Source organism: Lathamus discolor, chromosome 3 (genome assembly GCF_037157495.1).
Source record: "Lathamus discolor isolate bLatDis1 chromosome 3, bLatDis1.hap1, whole genome shotgun sequence".
Taxonomy (NCBI): domain Eukaryota; kingdom Metazoa; phylum Chordata; class Aves; order Psittaciformes; family Psittacidae; genus Lathamus; species Lathamus discolor.
The window spans coordinates 85,279,467-85,292,080 of NC_088886.1; the positions used below are offsets into that span (position 1 = coordinate 85,279,467).

Here is a 12,614-nt window from a genome sequence, read left to right on the forward strand (position 1 = left end):
TCTATAGGAGCTGCTAAAAATGATATTTCAGAAGCTTTGGGGAGGCAAATTTTGCTTTTTACACCTATAAATATCAAAATTACTAAATTAAAGCATAGAGGGGTTTTTATATTGGCACTATTGGCACTAGTTTAGGTCTAGCACAAGAGTAGTCAATAAAAAAATTAAGAAAGAAACTTTAAAAAAACAAAACAAAAAACCCTAGAGGATGAATGGGTTTGGAGCAGTGTCTTGAGTTACATCAAGGCTTACTTTTGAGGTGGAAAGGTTTTATTTTTCATAATCTCTCTAATCGGGTGCAAAAAAAATTATGTTCATTGATGAATTTCATTTTTCATTTTTAGGGTGTTGGTGGTTTGGTTTTTTTTTTTTGTTTTTCATCAGAGGGTTATTTTCTCATCTGTTTGTTACAGGCAGGTTTTGCTTTACAGGAGAAAAAAATAGTTAAATGTTTCCCTGGTGCACATTTGTGAAGCACATCCCTTGCCTGCCATTCTTGCTGAAGGATCTTAGTTTAAAAAAAAAAAAAAATCAGAAATAAGTGGTCTCAATGCAGTTTATCCTTTTATTCGGGCAATTTGTTATTTCTTAGAACTAATATTTCAGTGATGTGAATCAGCTGCCCTAGTTACTTCAGTTTCCATACCAAAATGTCCTAATTGAGTAAATTAATTTTTTTCCTTTTTTATGAACTCCTAGAGACGAATAGAGAATTTTAAAAAGACCTAAAATATAAATGTGTGCCTAAAGAAGGAAGAAACACAGAATTTATTTTTCTAAAGTTATCTGGGGCTTAAGCTGGAAGAAGCTGCAAGCTAATTTCATTTATGGCAGCTACATACAATACAGGAGAGTAGTCTATATTTGCTGAATGTTGCTGGAAGGTGTTCCTGTACATTAAATATTAGATCATTTGTTCAGACCACTTTGGATTCTTGAGTTGTAAGAGTTGAAAAACCAAAAAGCAATTCCAATTGGAAGGGACCTCAGGAGTTATCTAGTCCAGTTTCCTGCTCCAAGCAGGGTCATGTCTGAGGTTAGAGCTCTCTAGTCCAACTTCTTGCTCAAAGCAGAGATTAGACCAGGTTACCCAGGGCTGTATCCATTCGAAAAACTTCAAAGGATGGAGACAGACAACTGACCAGCGGTTGTTGACTTGAATGGCTTTTGCTTGGCTCAAAATCTGTCTTAGAAACATAGTATTTTCGTTAATTTTTACTATATCAAATTGGTTTAATGATCTAAACAGGTCTGAACTGTTCTGAACTAGTGGAAGACAAAACCCCTGAGGTAATCGTAAAGAGAAAACCTTTAAGTTTAGGATTGGTTTTCTGTCTTCCAGTGTCTGCAGGACCAAAGAGCTGGACTATAAGTAGAAGGCTCTTTCCAGTTGGCTCTTCCCCAATATTCTTGCCACCTGTAAGAATACATGAATGAGCTGGGTTCTCAAAATTATCTTTTTTTGTTGGGTTTTTTTTTTTCCTCGCTTCTTTCTGACTGTATTGCCAACATGTCTGCTTCCATAGAGAATTCTGTTTTTTCCACAGGAATGATTCCAGGTTTAGTATATTGTGCATCAAAGCAACCTGTGCTTCCAAGTTTTGGTTTAAATTTATATGAATAAGGCTCAGCCAGGAGCCTCTATAATTCAGAAATGAAGGGAAGAAGTTTGTCTTCTGATTAGCAGTGGACCTGTGTTTTCTTTCATATCCTGAGGAGCTTGATAAACTGGATTTGTCTCCTTGGCAAATGACTTGTGCTTTTAAGCATACTAAGGTTTGAATTTGACTACTCTTAGAAAGACTATGGTTGATCCAACTCTTGCTGTGCATATTCGCACAGTAAATGCAAGCACTTAACTTTTATGGCAGAAACTCACCTCTGGGACTGGAAGTAGTGCAAGAGAGTAATAAAAACACTAAGTGCTTTGCAGTATGATATCCTGCTACTGTATTCACTAAAAACAGATTGTGTGGTGTATAACTTGATCAAGAAACATCATTTATCACCAAGAAAACAAATATTGAATAAACATTTATTTTTCTTATGTAGTGTAGATGACTCTTACATTTATGCATGAGGTATACACTGCATATCAAAATTACCTGTCTGGTTTGGGCCCACTTTAACTGCAACAAGCTGTATTTCATTCAAACATATACCAGTAAAAAAAAAAAGAAAGAAAGGTTACTATATCTGAATCAAAGTAAGACCTGCTCAGTACCTCTGGACACACTTAACACAAATTTTCTGGTACTTAGGGAAAAAATATACCATTACTTACAAGTGTACCTAAAATTTCTTTACTATTGCAGGTTATTTTAGTATCTGCTAACAAGCTGACTCGATACATAGAACCATGCCAACTAACAGAAGACTTTGGAGGATCTCTCACCTATGATCACATGGATTGGTTGAATAAGAGGCTGGTTGGTTTTCTGGTTTTGTTGTCGTTTTTAAATATCTCATTCTTGAGCCATGAAATTTTTGTGTAGGAATGCTAAATGTGTAGCAAGTTCGTATGTATAGTAGTTAGTTGAAATGCATGAATAATCTTATGATGGCAGCTAACACCGTATTTGCTCAAGGGTTTAGGATGTAATCAACTTGCTGAACCAACAAGTTCCTTAAGAAAGCTCTCCTGTAGACCCTCGCTCTAGAAGAGCCTGAGTGCATTGTATAGTCTGTACAAAGGAAAATTGTTTGCTGCTAAGTGGAATCCAAAACAAGGAGGAAATATCTGGAACTCTGCAGATTTTCCTAGGTTATCTCAAGCCTTGGTTCGTGTGGACTGAGAGCCAGGTTTTAAAGCTGTCCTACACTAAAACCTCTATCTTAGTAGATACAGAGATGCAGTAAACATGTAGGAGCAAATCATTAAAAGAAATGAGTTGTTTAAGCAACTCTTGGGGCATATAGCACTCCAAAATGTTTTTAATCTGTTATTCACTGATACATTTTTTTCAGTTACTTTAATTTTCAAAACAATTTTAAATGAAGCAGTGTGTTTCTTTCTTGTGCAGTCTATTCTTAAAATATGTATCTCCATCTAAGATTTCCAGGTGAGATTCTGGACAAGGAATACTCCACAGAATGTCCCAACCACAACTGCCCAGAGCCTTCAAGCATACCTGGCAGCCAGTTTCATAGCAGTACTTCCCTCTCAAGAAATCTGAGGGCTTACACCATGTGTACCATGTTTCTTTTTAAGAATCTCAGCAAATTGTGTGATCAGACCCAAGGGTAGAAAGAGAGCATCCTCTGCTGTGCAGCTTTTTGCACGGTCTTTGCACAGCTTTTATGTGTGTGTGGACTGGGGCAAGGCAGCTTGCTTTTTCTCTGCCTGAAACTAAGAGCAACTGAACACAGGGGAGGGAAGGGAAATCTAGTATTTCATTGTCCTTTATTTTTGTCTGGTATATCCAAATGTGGCTTCTACTCACTTATTCCTGCATTCATAAAATCTGTAAGGACAGTACTTCAGCTGGGAGTTGAACTTTATATTTGGTTCAGACTGCAGCTGAAAATTTCATTCTCCTATCTTTCTTCTCTTGCCTTGTTTCATTTGTTTTGTAAATTAATGAAGAACCTCTTCCATTGCAACTCCTGAATTCTGAAACTAGACAAGAGGGCAGAAAGGTTGTTTAAGGTATTAGCTGAAATACAATTTACAACTGTTTTTAATACATTTTAATTTGAGTGATTCCCCCCCCCCCCCCCCCCTTTTGCAACAGCTGAATTTAGATTTATTATAAAATGGCTTTTAAGGGCTGTCCACAGCAGATGCTTTTTAGTTTACCCTGAAACTTAAGTAGTCCTGAATGGATTAAGAGAGGTTGATCTGCAGGCTATTGATTAATCCCTTTTTTACACCAAAAAGACCTTGAAAGGTATTGCACATGTCATTTATGGTATTGGTTCATGGTCAGTTCTGTTAAAGAAACAAAACCAAAAAAATCAACCCTCAAATCTGGTACAAAGGAATCATCTGAGAGGTACACATTGTCTGGCTATACAGGCCTTGTTATTTGAAATCAGATGACCCTATATTCAAAGAAACTGATTAGGATATTTCTTTTTATATAATACCTCTTTCTTTCATCTTACTTATTCATTACAATATAGCCATATTAGTAGTGATTAAGAGCTGCACACTTGTTCAAGTGAGCTGTCAGATGCTGGCATAGCATGCCTTGATTCTCTAACATTATTCTTAAGATTTGCTTACAGGTTTTGCAGGAGTCTCAAAATTTTCAGTATTTCAGAATTCAGTCTATCTTTGTTGTATTCACTGTAACATTTACTGTCTCCTTAGGCAATCTTAGTGCTCCTAAGTGTTCCTTGAACAAACCTTACTTTTTCTACTCTTTTGACCCTACTATCTGAATGCTGGGAAATAATTACACTGTGTAAAGATGAACTAGTGGATAAATTTGCACTTCAATACTGCCACTTTATATGATTTTAATTTCTTAAATTAAAACCTGACTCTTATTTAGGTATTTGAAAAGTTTACGAAAGAATCAACATCCTTACTGGATGAACTTGCTCTAATTAACAATGGAAGTGATAAAGGAACTCAACAAGAAAGAGAGAGGTGTGTGATTCATTTTTTGAAATCAATGCTTTTGGATTATAAAATTTCATTGGAAATCCAGACAATATTTAAATATTTTAAAATGTGTAAAGAAATTCAGAAAGTTTGTAATGTAGACTACAAAATTCACTTGTATGTGTGTGGATGGATGCTTATTTGGCTCTTGACTACAGGCAGCTGTACTTCTGTTTTGCTAGGAGTTGAAAAAGTGAGGGCTTTACTGGTTGAGGAAAGAAAACAGATGGTCTCTTTAACAGTATCAGGTAGCTCTGGCCTTTGCTAAAAATTTTAGTGCTGGTGTAATGCAAATTATTAACAATTCGTTTGTTACTTTATTATGTTTATTATCACTAATAATATGTTCATTCCTTTCCTCAAGATCAATAGACTTGAACTTCCTTCCGTCAGTTGACCCTGAGACGGTATTGCAGACAGGTATAGTAAGTTGAAAAATGGTCAATAAAGTAACATTTATTTTTAAGCCCTGAGTGGACGCACAGAGGATACAGTAATTATCTTAGCCATCATCACAATGTAACAAGCTTGTCAATTAATGTCATATTTGTAGGGTTAAAAAAAGCGTTAAGAAATAAATGGAAGGTCTCCAAATGCATTTTAAATGCAGTTTTTAATAATGCTAATAACATCTTTACAGTATTACCATAATTAACACGTTCAGTTTTGAGAATACATTGTTTCTAGATGATGTCAATATGTTGGCCTTACAAAATGGTCTCTTTGCCCACCAAATGCGTGTAACATAGATAGCATTTTCTGACACAGTTCTGATAATGTGCATCACCCTAGTTTTGAGCTGACCGTCTGTGAAAGTGAAGCACACAGTCTCCTGACTGCTACTTAGACTCTCCCTTCAGCATTCAACATTGTGGTTCTTTGATTGAAATGGGTTAGTTTTTTTTTCTTTTTATGCTCATTTTCTTACTGACAATTAAGTATAACAGACTGATTTGGACTAGAAATTTGTTGCAAGGTTTGTGCCTTTGTAGAATAGGAAGTAACGCATAGTGTTAAGGTGGTGATCAGAGTCTGCGTGCTCAGAATTCTTATCTTACAGCCTTGTACAAACCAATGTATGGCTCACAGATAACATTTTCCTTGGAGAACTACTAGTTTTATGTGCCCTCTGTGTAAAACTAGTTTATTTCTGTGTGGGATAATATTGAATTAAAAGGTGAAACAGTTGTTCCTTGCTGTGGTCTTTAAAGTTTTTAAAATATGAAGTGTCTGTATACACTGTCACTAGATTTTAATCCAATTGTGTATCCTCCTCTAATGGTGAGATTTTTGGTCAAAACAGCACTTCAATTTTGTATAAGCAGATGGCCCTCAAGGACATTACATTGTGTTATTTAGATTAAAAAAATGTTTTTACCTTGAAAATGTTTATCCTTTACTGCTGAAAGAATACCATAAATGTTTAAAATCATCCCAGTAGAACTATGACTTGTAAAAACTTTAAAATCTGCTTGCTCTGCAGCTATCTGTGCCTATCTTTGTAGTAGAATAAAAGATTAAATCTGAGATATTTATTTCTCTAGTATGGCAAAATGTATTTGAATTTTTAAGATGTTTGTTTCAAAATAATATATACTGAGTAATTTAAAGTTGCTTGCTGCAATCTCAAAAGCCCCCTGGCATTTTGATTGTCTAGATAATACCAGTTGAATTCAGATACTATATTTCTGCATCTTCCATGAGGCATTACAAGTACTAGTCTAATGGTACTTTTTCCTTTTGGTTAACTGGCACCTTACCATTTTAAGACCTGCAGAATTGGTGACATAGGTTTTTACTTTTACACCACTATTTCTCTAGTGACCAAGCACTGTTTTATTTGCTGACTTGTTCATTGAGCTTTTGGGGAACAAATTGATCTGGGTTTTCTGGTAGTATGGTGTTTACATCCTGAAAACTTTACCACATCTTAACAATAATATTCTTCAAACTATTTAAACAAAGGATTAAACAGTCAAAACATACTATATTTGCATCTGTGAAAGTTGTTACACTCTAGGGAGTCTGTGCTTAAAAGCACACAGAAAAATGTAAGAAAAGTAAGAAAAAAAATTAATATACTTAGTGTTCAGCTCTGCACTTTCTGTGAGTTTTGTACTTGCTATAAAAATCCTGAAAGGTAACAGAGATATTGTATGCTCAGTTTGTTAGCACTTCTAGGTCATTTCGTCTAAGAATATGAATTGAGAGAAGTAAGTAGTATGCTACACAGTATTTTGAAGTAAACCAGAATACAGTTGTTTCAGGATTATGTTTTGCAGTTGTTTCTTTAAATTAATCAATACTATGTTAATATCAATGTTAATTATGGTGTCTCTTATATCTATGTAAAATATAATACGTGATTTCTACCATATTTAATGACTGATGCAACACCACAAAGTTTGGCCTATGCTCTGCATGAAGTTGTATCATTAAATGTGCCTGATACATGAAAGAGCATTAACTGCAAAAGTGTACCACTGGATGGTCTAAAAGCCAGCATGCTTACTAATAACTTTTGTGCTTGGTTTTTTTGAATTTAAATTAACCACATCACTATATGTATTCTTAAAGGTCATGAGTTACTATCTGAGTTACAACAGCGTCGATTCAATGGTTCAGATGGAGGGGTGTCCTGGTCTCCAATGGATGACGAACTGCTTGCTCAGCCACAGGTCATGAAGCTCCTAGATTCACTCAGAGAGCAGTATACCCGCTACCAGGAAGTTTGCAGACAACGTAGCAAGCGTACACAACTAGAGGAGATTCAGCAGAAGGTAATGCAGGTAAGCTTGGAGATTTTCTTGTATATTGTGAGGCAGAGGTTTGAGTTAAAAGTCCTAGACTGCATTTCCTACAAAAGTAGAGCTTCAGAGGTGAGAGCTTAATGCTTCCTTTCACCTCTCAAACTGCAGTGTGCTAGTTTTACTTGATGCTTTGCATTGTGCCTACTGCAGTGACTTTCCACAGGCTATTCTTATACGTGGAGGTGATTCAGCCATCATGCTGAAGAAACTTCCTGTTGTCCCTTTGTTGTATACTGTGGCAGTGTACTGCTGGTTTGGTACTTCAGAGACAGGCGTATAATTAGCATTTTCAACTTTTTTTCAGCAGTCTTCGTAAAGAAAATCAAGGAAATGGAATTAATCTATTCCTCATGTTTTGTTGCTTGAAATTAGATTTACATGTTTTTAAGCTTCTGTATAGTTTGAATATGCAGAAAATGGAATAGATGTTACTTTTAACCTTTCAACATTCACATTTCTAATGTGTGAGGAGTACAAATCAAGTACTTGCACTTCACAATGTTCCAAGTATGTGCAGAGATAAAAACTAATCAGTCTTTTGTTATTTCTTACAGTGAAAATATAAATCTACTGAGGAAACTTTCATTTTGAATCTAATAATTTTCTTAGACTATTTATCAAATATTTGAAAAAAATCACTTATGTAGTAACTCAGAATGTTATAAAAAAGCCCTAAATGCTGATATGTTGAACTGGAAATAAAAAATATGTAAGATATGAAAATAGTATAGTAGAACATGTTAGCATAGCTGTCGGTGTAATTGGGTGAGATTTTTCTTTTCCCCTGTGTTAGAGTAGTTGAATAAGATATGCCAATTGAAACAAAATTTATAATGTACTTTGACAGGTTGACATTGTTAATGCATTTAAATGGACTTTTTTCTAGGATATTAACCTCATTTTGCAGTATTTGTATAAGAAGTAGTTATTTGTTTACTCTGTCTACGCAATGGATGGTGTATAGTAAGTGAACTGAGTCTCAGTACAGAGGAAAAAATGTATTTCACTGTTTTACCCAACTGATCAGTTGTATAAAGTGCATTGATATCTAAGTGCCATACGAGTGTATGGGGAAAACTTATTAAATCTAGAAATTAAAAGCTGATTGAGTTTCCTTTTGGTTATGGGAGACAATTAGGCTAGCAGACAAAAGTAAGAAGATAATTATGGACTAGAAGAAACAAATAGATTGAAAGTGCCATGAATTTAGTTTGCCAGAATAAACCGAAGTTGCAGTATAACATGCAGTATTTTCAGCTGGAATGGGTGTTTACATTGAAAGGGTTTTTTTGGTGCCTTTTTTTTTTCTTTTTTAGTGTTAGCTTTCATTAAAATGACATTCCTACTTTTTGTATAGCTGCTGGTACTGCTAATTGCTCCTGGCTTGCTTTTGTGTTCCTCTTTAATTTTCACCATTTGAGGCTTCTGCTTTCTGTGAACTGGCTAGTTCTTACTCCTGTCTCAAAGCCTTCTTTATCCATAACCACCTCTCTTCCATTGTGGCTTCAATATCATACCCTCTCTTTTTAACTACCCCTCTTAAATTATGTTCCATAGTTGTGTTTCCCTTTCCTTTATCTTTCATTCTGCAGTGCAAAGATGGCTCCAATTTCCAGGCATTATCTGGTGAGCAGTTCTACTGAACAGGCTGCTGATGAACAACTCTGTATGATAAATCCTGTCGTTGTGCTTCCTTAAGCAGAGGTGTTAGCTGGTATTTTTCTGATCTTTACAAAAATTAACATCAGGCCTTGCAGTAGTCTAGTCATTAACCATGTAAGGATATATTTTATGAAAATAACATCACTTTTTTTCTCAAGTATCTGTTACACAAGAATGGCCATGTGCTAAGCTAACCAGTTTTGGAGGCAAGGCAGTAGTTGCCCGAAACTTCTAATGGGGAGGTGGTCTTGGTCACTGTTTCAGGCTTGCATGAGAACTGTTATTTCCATGTGTGAGTTTCCATGCCACTGAGGTTATGGGAGGACATCTGGGTGCCTTCACTTCCAGGTCCATTCCATGTTTAACTAACAACAGCTGTGCAGAAGTGCTAAGCACAAGAAGTTTCTGTTTAAATAAAAAGAGCCTGGAATGGTAGTCTTAATTTGTCCTAGAAATTATAAAAGTAAGGAAGACTGAGGATGCTTTTAGAGCAAAGAGTATATGCCCTGAAACAGGTCTTTGGGTGACGGTGAGGTGGGGGGAAGAGGGTGGGAAGACAGATAAGATGGCTAAAAGGTGTGTAACCTTTGAGTAACCTGTATTGGTGATGGTCAGTTCTTGATTACTGTTGCGATGTAGCCTAGCAGTGCTAGGAAGGTCTCATTTGTCTTCATGGTTATGGTGTTACATTGTGTATTGTACGATATTTCCTGAAAAACTGTGTGAAACTGCTTTGTCATCTTTGTTTAACAAAAGTCACATTAAAGAGAGGAAGTTGGCTTCCTATGCTGTTTCATTAAGGTTCAGAATGTGGGGGTATTCCTGCATTTCCTTCTTCAGTAGTAAGTAGTAAGTAGTAAGTGCTTTTTGCATTAGGTTCTATATGTTTAAAAGTAATAATAAAAATATTGCCATGGATATCATCTGATAATGGAAATGTATATAAGGAAACAAAAATTAGAGATACCATGCTTTGCTTTGAAAAATATTTACGTCAAATGAAATAGCTTAATAATAATAATAATAATTATAGAAAGCCAGTACTGTAGTCTAAAATTGTATTGCCATGACCCTGCAGAGTTTTCTGCAAAAGTAGATCTCGTGAAATGTGACCATTAAGAATTTGTAAGAGGCTTTTGTTATTTGAATAGGGCAAGTCGAAAGACATAAATATACAACATACTAAGTTGTTGTGTAAGCTTAATTTTGGAATAAGTACATATCTTGTACTTACGTACAAAGTAAGAAAAAAAACCTCTGAGCTGTCAGGTTGAATACAGCTGTACACTGTAATTCACTTAGGCAAAAAGAAAAATCTTGTTTGAACACAAGAGATTCATTATCAAGAAAACTCTGGTTTAAGCTCTTTTGTTAACATATATAAGAAATGACAAGTATGTGTGACAAATCTTTTGCTAGCTGCTGCCAGCTTTCATAAAACTGATAGACCAAAGTTAATGAAAAGTAGTTCACTTAAAGCTTTTGAAGATGTGAATGGGTTCAACAAGACTTATACAGATCCTAATTTTTTTGCATAAATATATACTTTGAAATACTTCTGCTTATACTGCAGAGTTCTTCTTATAACAGTTTTCATGTAATTGATTTGCTATTTTATTTTTATTACCTTTATTTTATTGACAGGTAGTCAACTGGCTTGAAGGACCTGGATCAGAACAGCTAAGAACCCAGTGGGGAATAGGTGATTCAATCAGAGCTTCACAAGCTTTACAACAGAAGCATGAAGAAATTGAGAGTCAGCACAGTGTGAGATTTTCCATACCCTTTTCAAGTAGCAAAATAATTCTAAGTACATGCAGTTATGAACAATGTATTTTGATTATGAGTATGTAGAAAATTTGAACAGTGCTTGATTTTATGGATTTCAGAGAGAATTTTAAGAACTTAATATGACCATTACATGTGCATGTTATTTTATTTTCTGGTATAGAAAAATACTAATTTCTATTATTTTTCTTGGGTTTATATTACATTACAGTAGTTCTTAAATATTTATGTTGAGTAAGAGGAGTATATTATATTCAGTACTCCAAAGGCAGTGTTGCTTACAGTCCTTTTCTTCTTTTCTGAATTTCCTGGATACAGGCATTGACAATTTTGTCTGCTTTTCCTAAGTTCCCTTCTTAGTCATGGCAAAGAAAAGAGGTCACTGGTTTATAGTTTTTCTGATGTACTTTAGAAAAACAGCCCAACCCAAACCTTTAGTTAGACTACGCTGGTTCTGTTCACTACTTTCCTTGATCTGATGCAGAACCATGTGTTGTAGGTCAAGTGATTCCTGTCTGCTTTGTCTTCTTATTACTTAAAGCTCTTCAAGTTCTGTTCTGAAAACCAGTACCTTGTCAAGTATGAAACATTGTAACAGCTAAGATCCTAACTGGGGGGAGGGGGGAATCCTCTGTCTACTTCATTGACAAAAATAATGTCTTTCGTATTCATACATGAATCATATTAGCACTTCAAACTGAAAAAACAAGATTGGATGTACTTTGTTTTCACTTGGATATCTATAACAGAGAATTATGCTTTAGCTGAGGCTAAATACAGTCCTTGTATCCTTGAAATCCCACCAAAGATTGCAGGCTGGCCTACAGTTTGCTCATCACTAAAGCACTGACAAGATGGAATGCTGCTTGGTTCTCAGGTGCTGGCAGAAGTTTGTAGAAACAATGGTCAGAAAAAAATATTTTGAACTTTATACCAAAAGAAGTAATTGGGAGACCACTGGCCTACCTTAAATTTGGATGCCTGTTTATAAATCAAAACTGGCTTTGACCACAGCACTAGAAAGATGTGCTTTGTCTTTTGATTTTTAATCATTCCCTAATAGCTGAGTGTGCTCTCATTATTTTCCTGGTTTTTTTCTCTCCTAAAAATAGAATTGACAGCTTGTATGCTTGCTTTCTTTCATGATCTATTTATTGTTGATTATATTGCTACTTTTGGAAGATGCTTGCAGGAATGTTTGAGTTGTTTGTTTTATAGGTAAACCTTTTACATCAATATACTTTGAACTCAATTTTCTTAATGTGTTTGTTTGTTTTGAGGAGGTGGTGTTTATATGGGGTTGTTTGGTTTTGGGGGGCTTTCATTTTCTGTTTTATTTTTTCATTTTCTGAGCAACATAGCAATATGTTATTTTAGAGTAAATGTTTGGCCTTTTCTCTATGGTTTTCAGCTGTCATGTACAGCTGTACCTAACGTGCTTCAATGGAAAAGATCAGAAACACACTTTTTATCTCTGGCTTGCCAGTCTCTTAATTTTGCTGGTAGTTTGACCAAAATCAATTACTGCAACTGTTTAAAGCTAAAAATAAAAACTAACAATTATTAATCTAGATTTTTTTGGTTTGACTTCTCACTTGTCACACTCAGTAAGCTGGATTTGTATGTTCAGTGTCTGAAGGAAATAAGAAATTATAAGGAAATAAGAGTCATGTTGTGTAAGCTGATTTGATTGAAACTGTATCTATAGTACATGTGTGACAGTGGAATATTTCCATATTATA

General features: G+C 35.1%; 1 protein-coding gene across 4 annotated transcripts in view; it reads left to right on the forward strand.

Moving 5' to 3' along the window:
* Positions 1 to 12,614, forward strand: part of SESTD1 (SEC14 and spectrin domain containing 1) — a 57,358-nt gene that overhangs the window by 32,480 nt on the left and 12,264 nt on the right. For 3 of the 4 annotated variants that reach the window (XM_065670222.1, XM_065670224.1, XM_065670223.1), the window contains 5 exons: positions 2,316 to 2,429; positions 4,500 to 4,597; positions 4,977 to 5,032; positions 7,190 to 7,401; positions 10,729 to 10,851. In XM_065670222.1, the coding sequence (XP_065526294.1) occupies positions 2,316 to 2,429; positions 4,500 to 4,597; positions 4,977 to 5,032; positions 7,190 to 7,401; positions 10,729 to 10,851 (603 nt within the window). The remainder of the gene's footprint in view (positions 1 to 2,315; positions 2,430 to 4,499; positions 4,598 to 4,976; positions 5,033 to 7,189; positions 7,402 to 10,728; positions 10,852 to 12,614) is intronic. The other variant, XM_065670225.1, reaches the window with a different exon arrangement.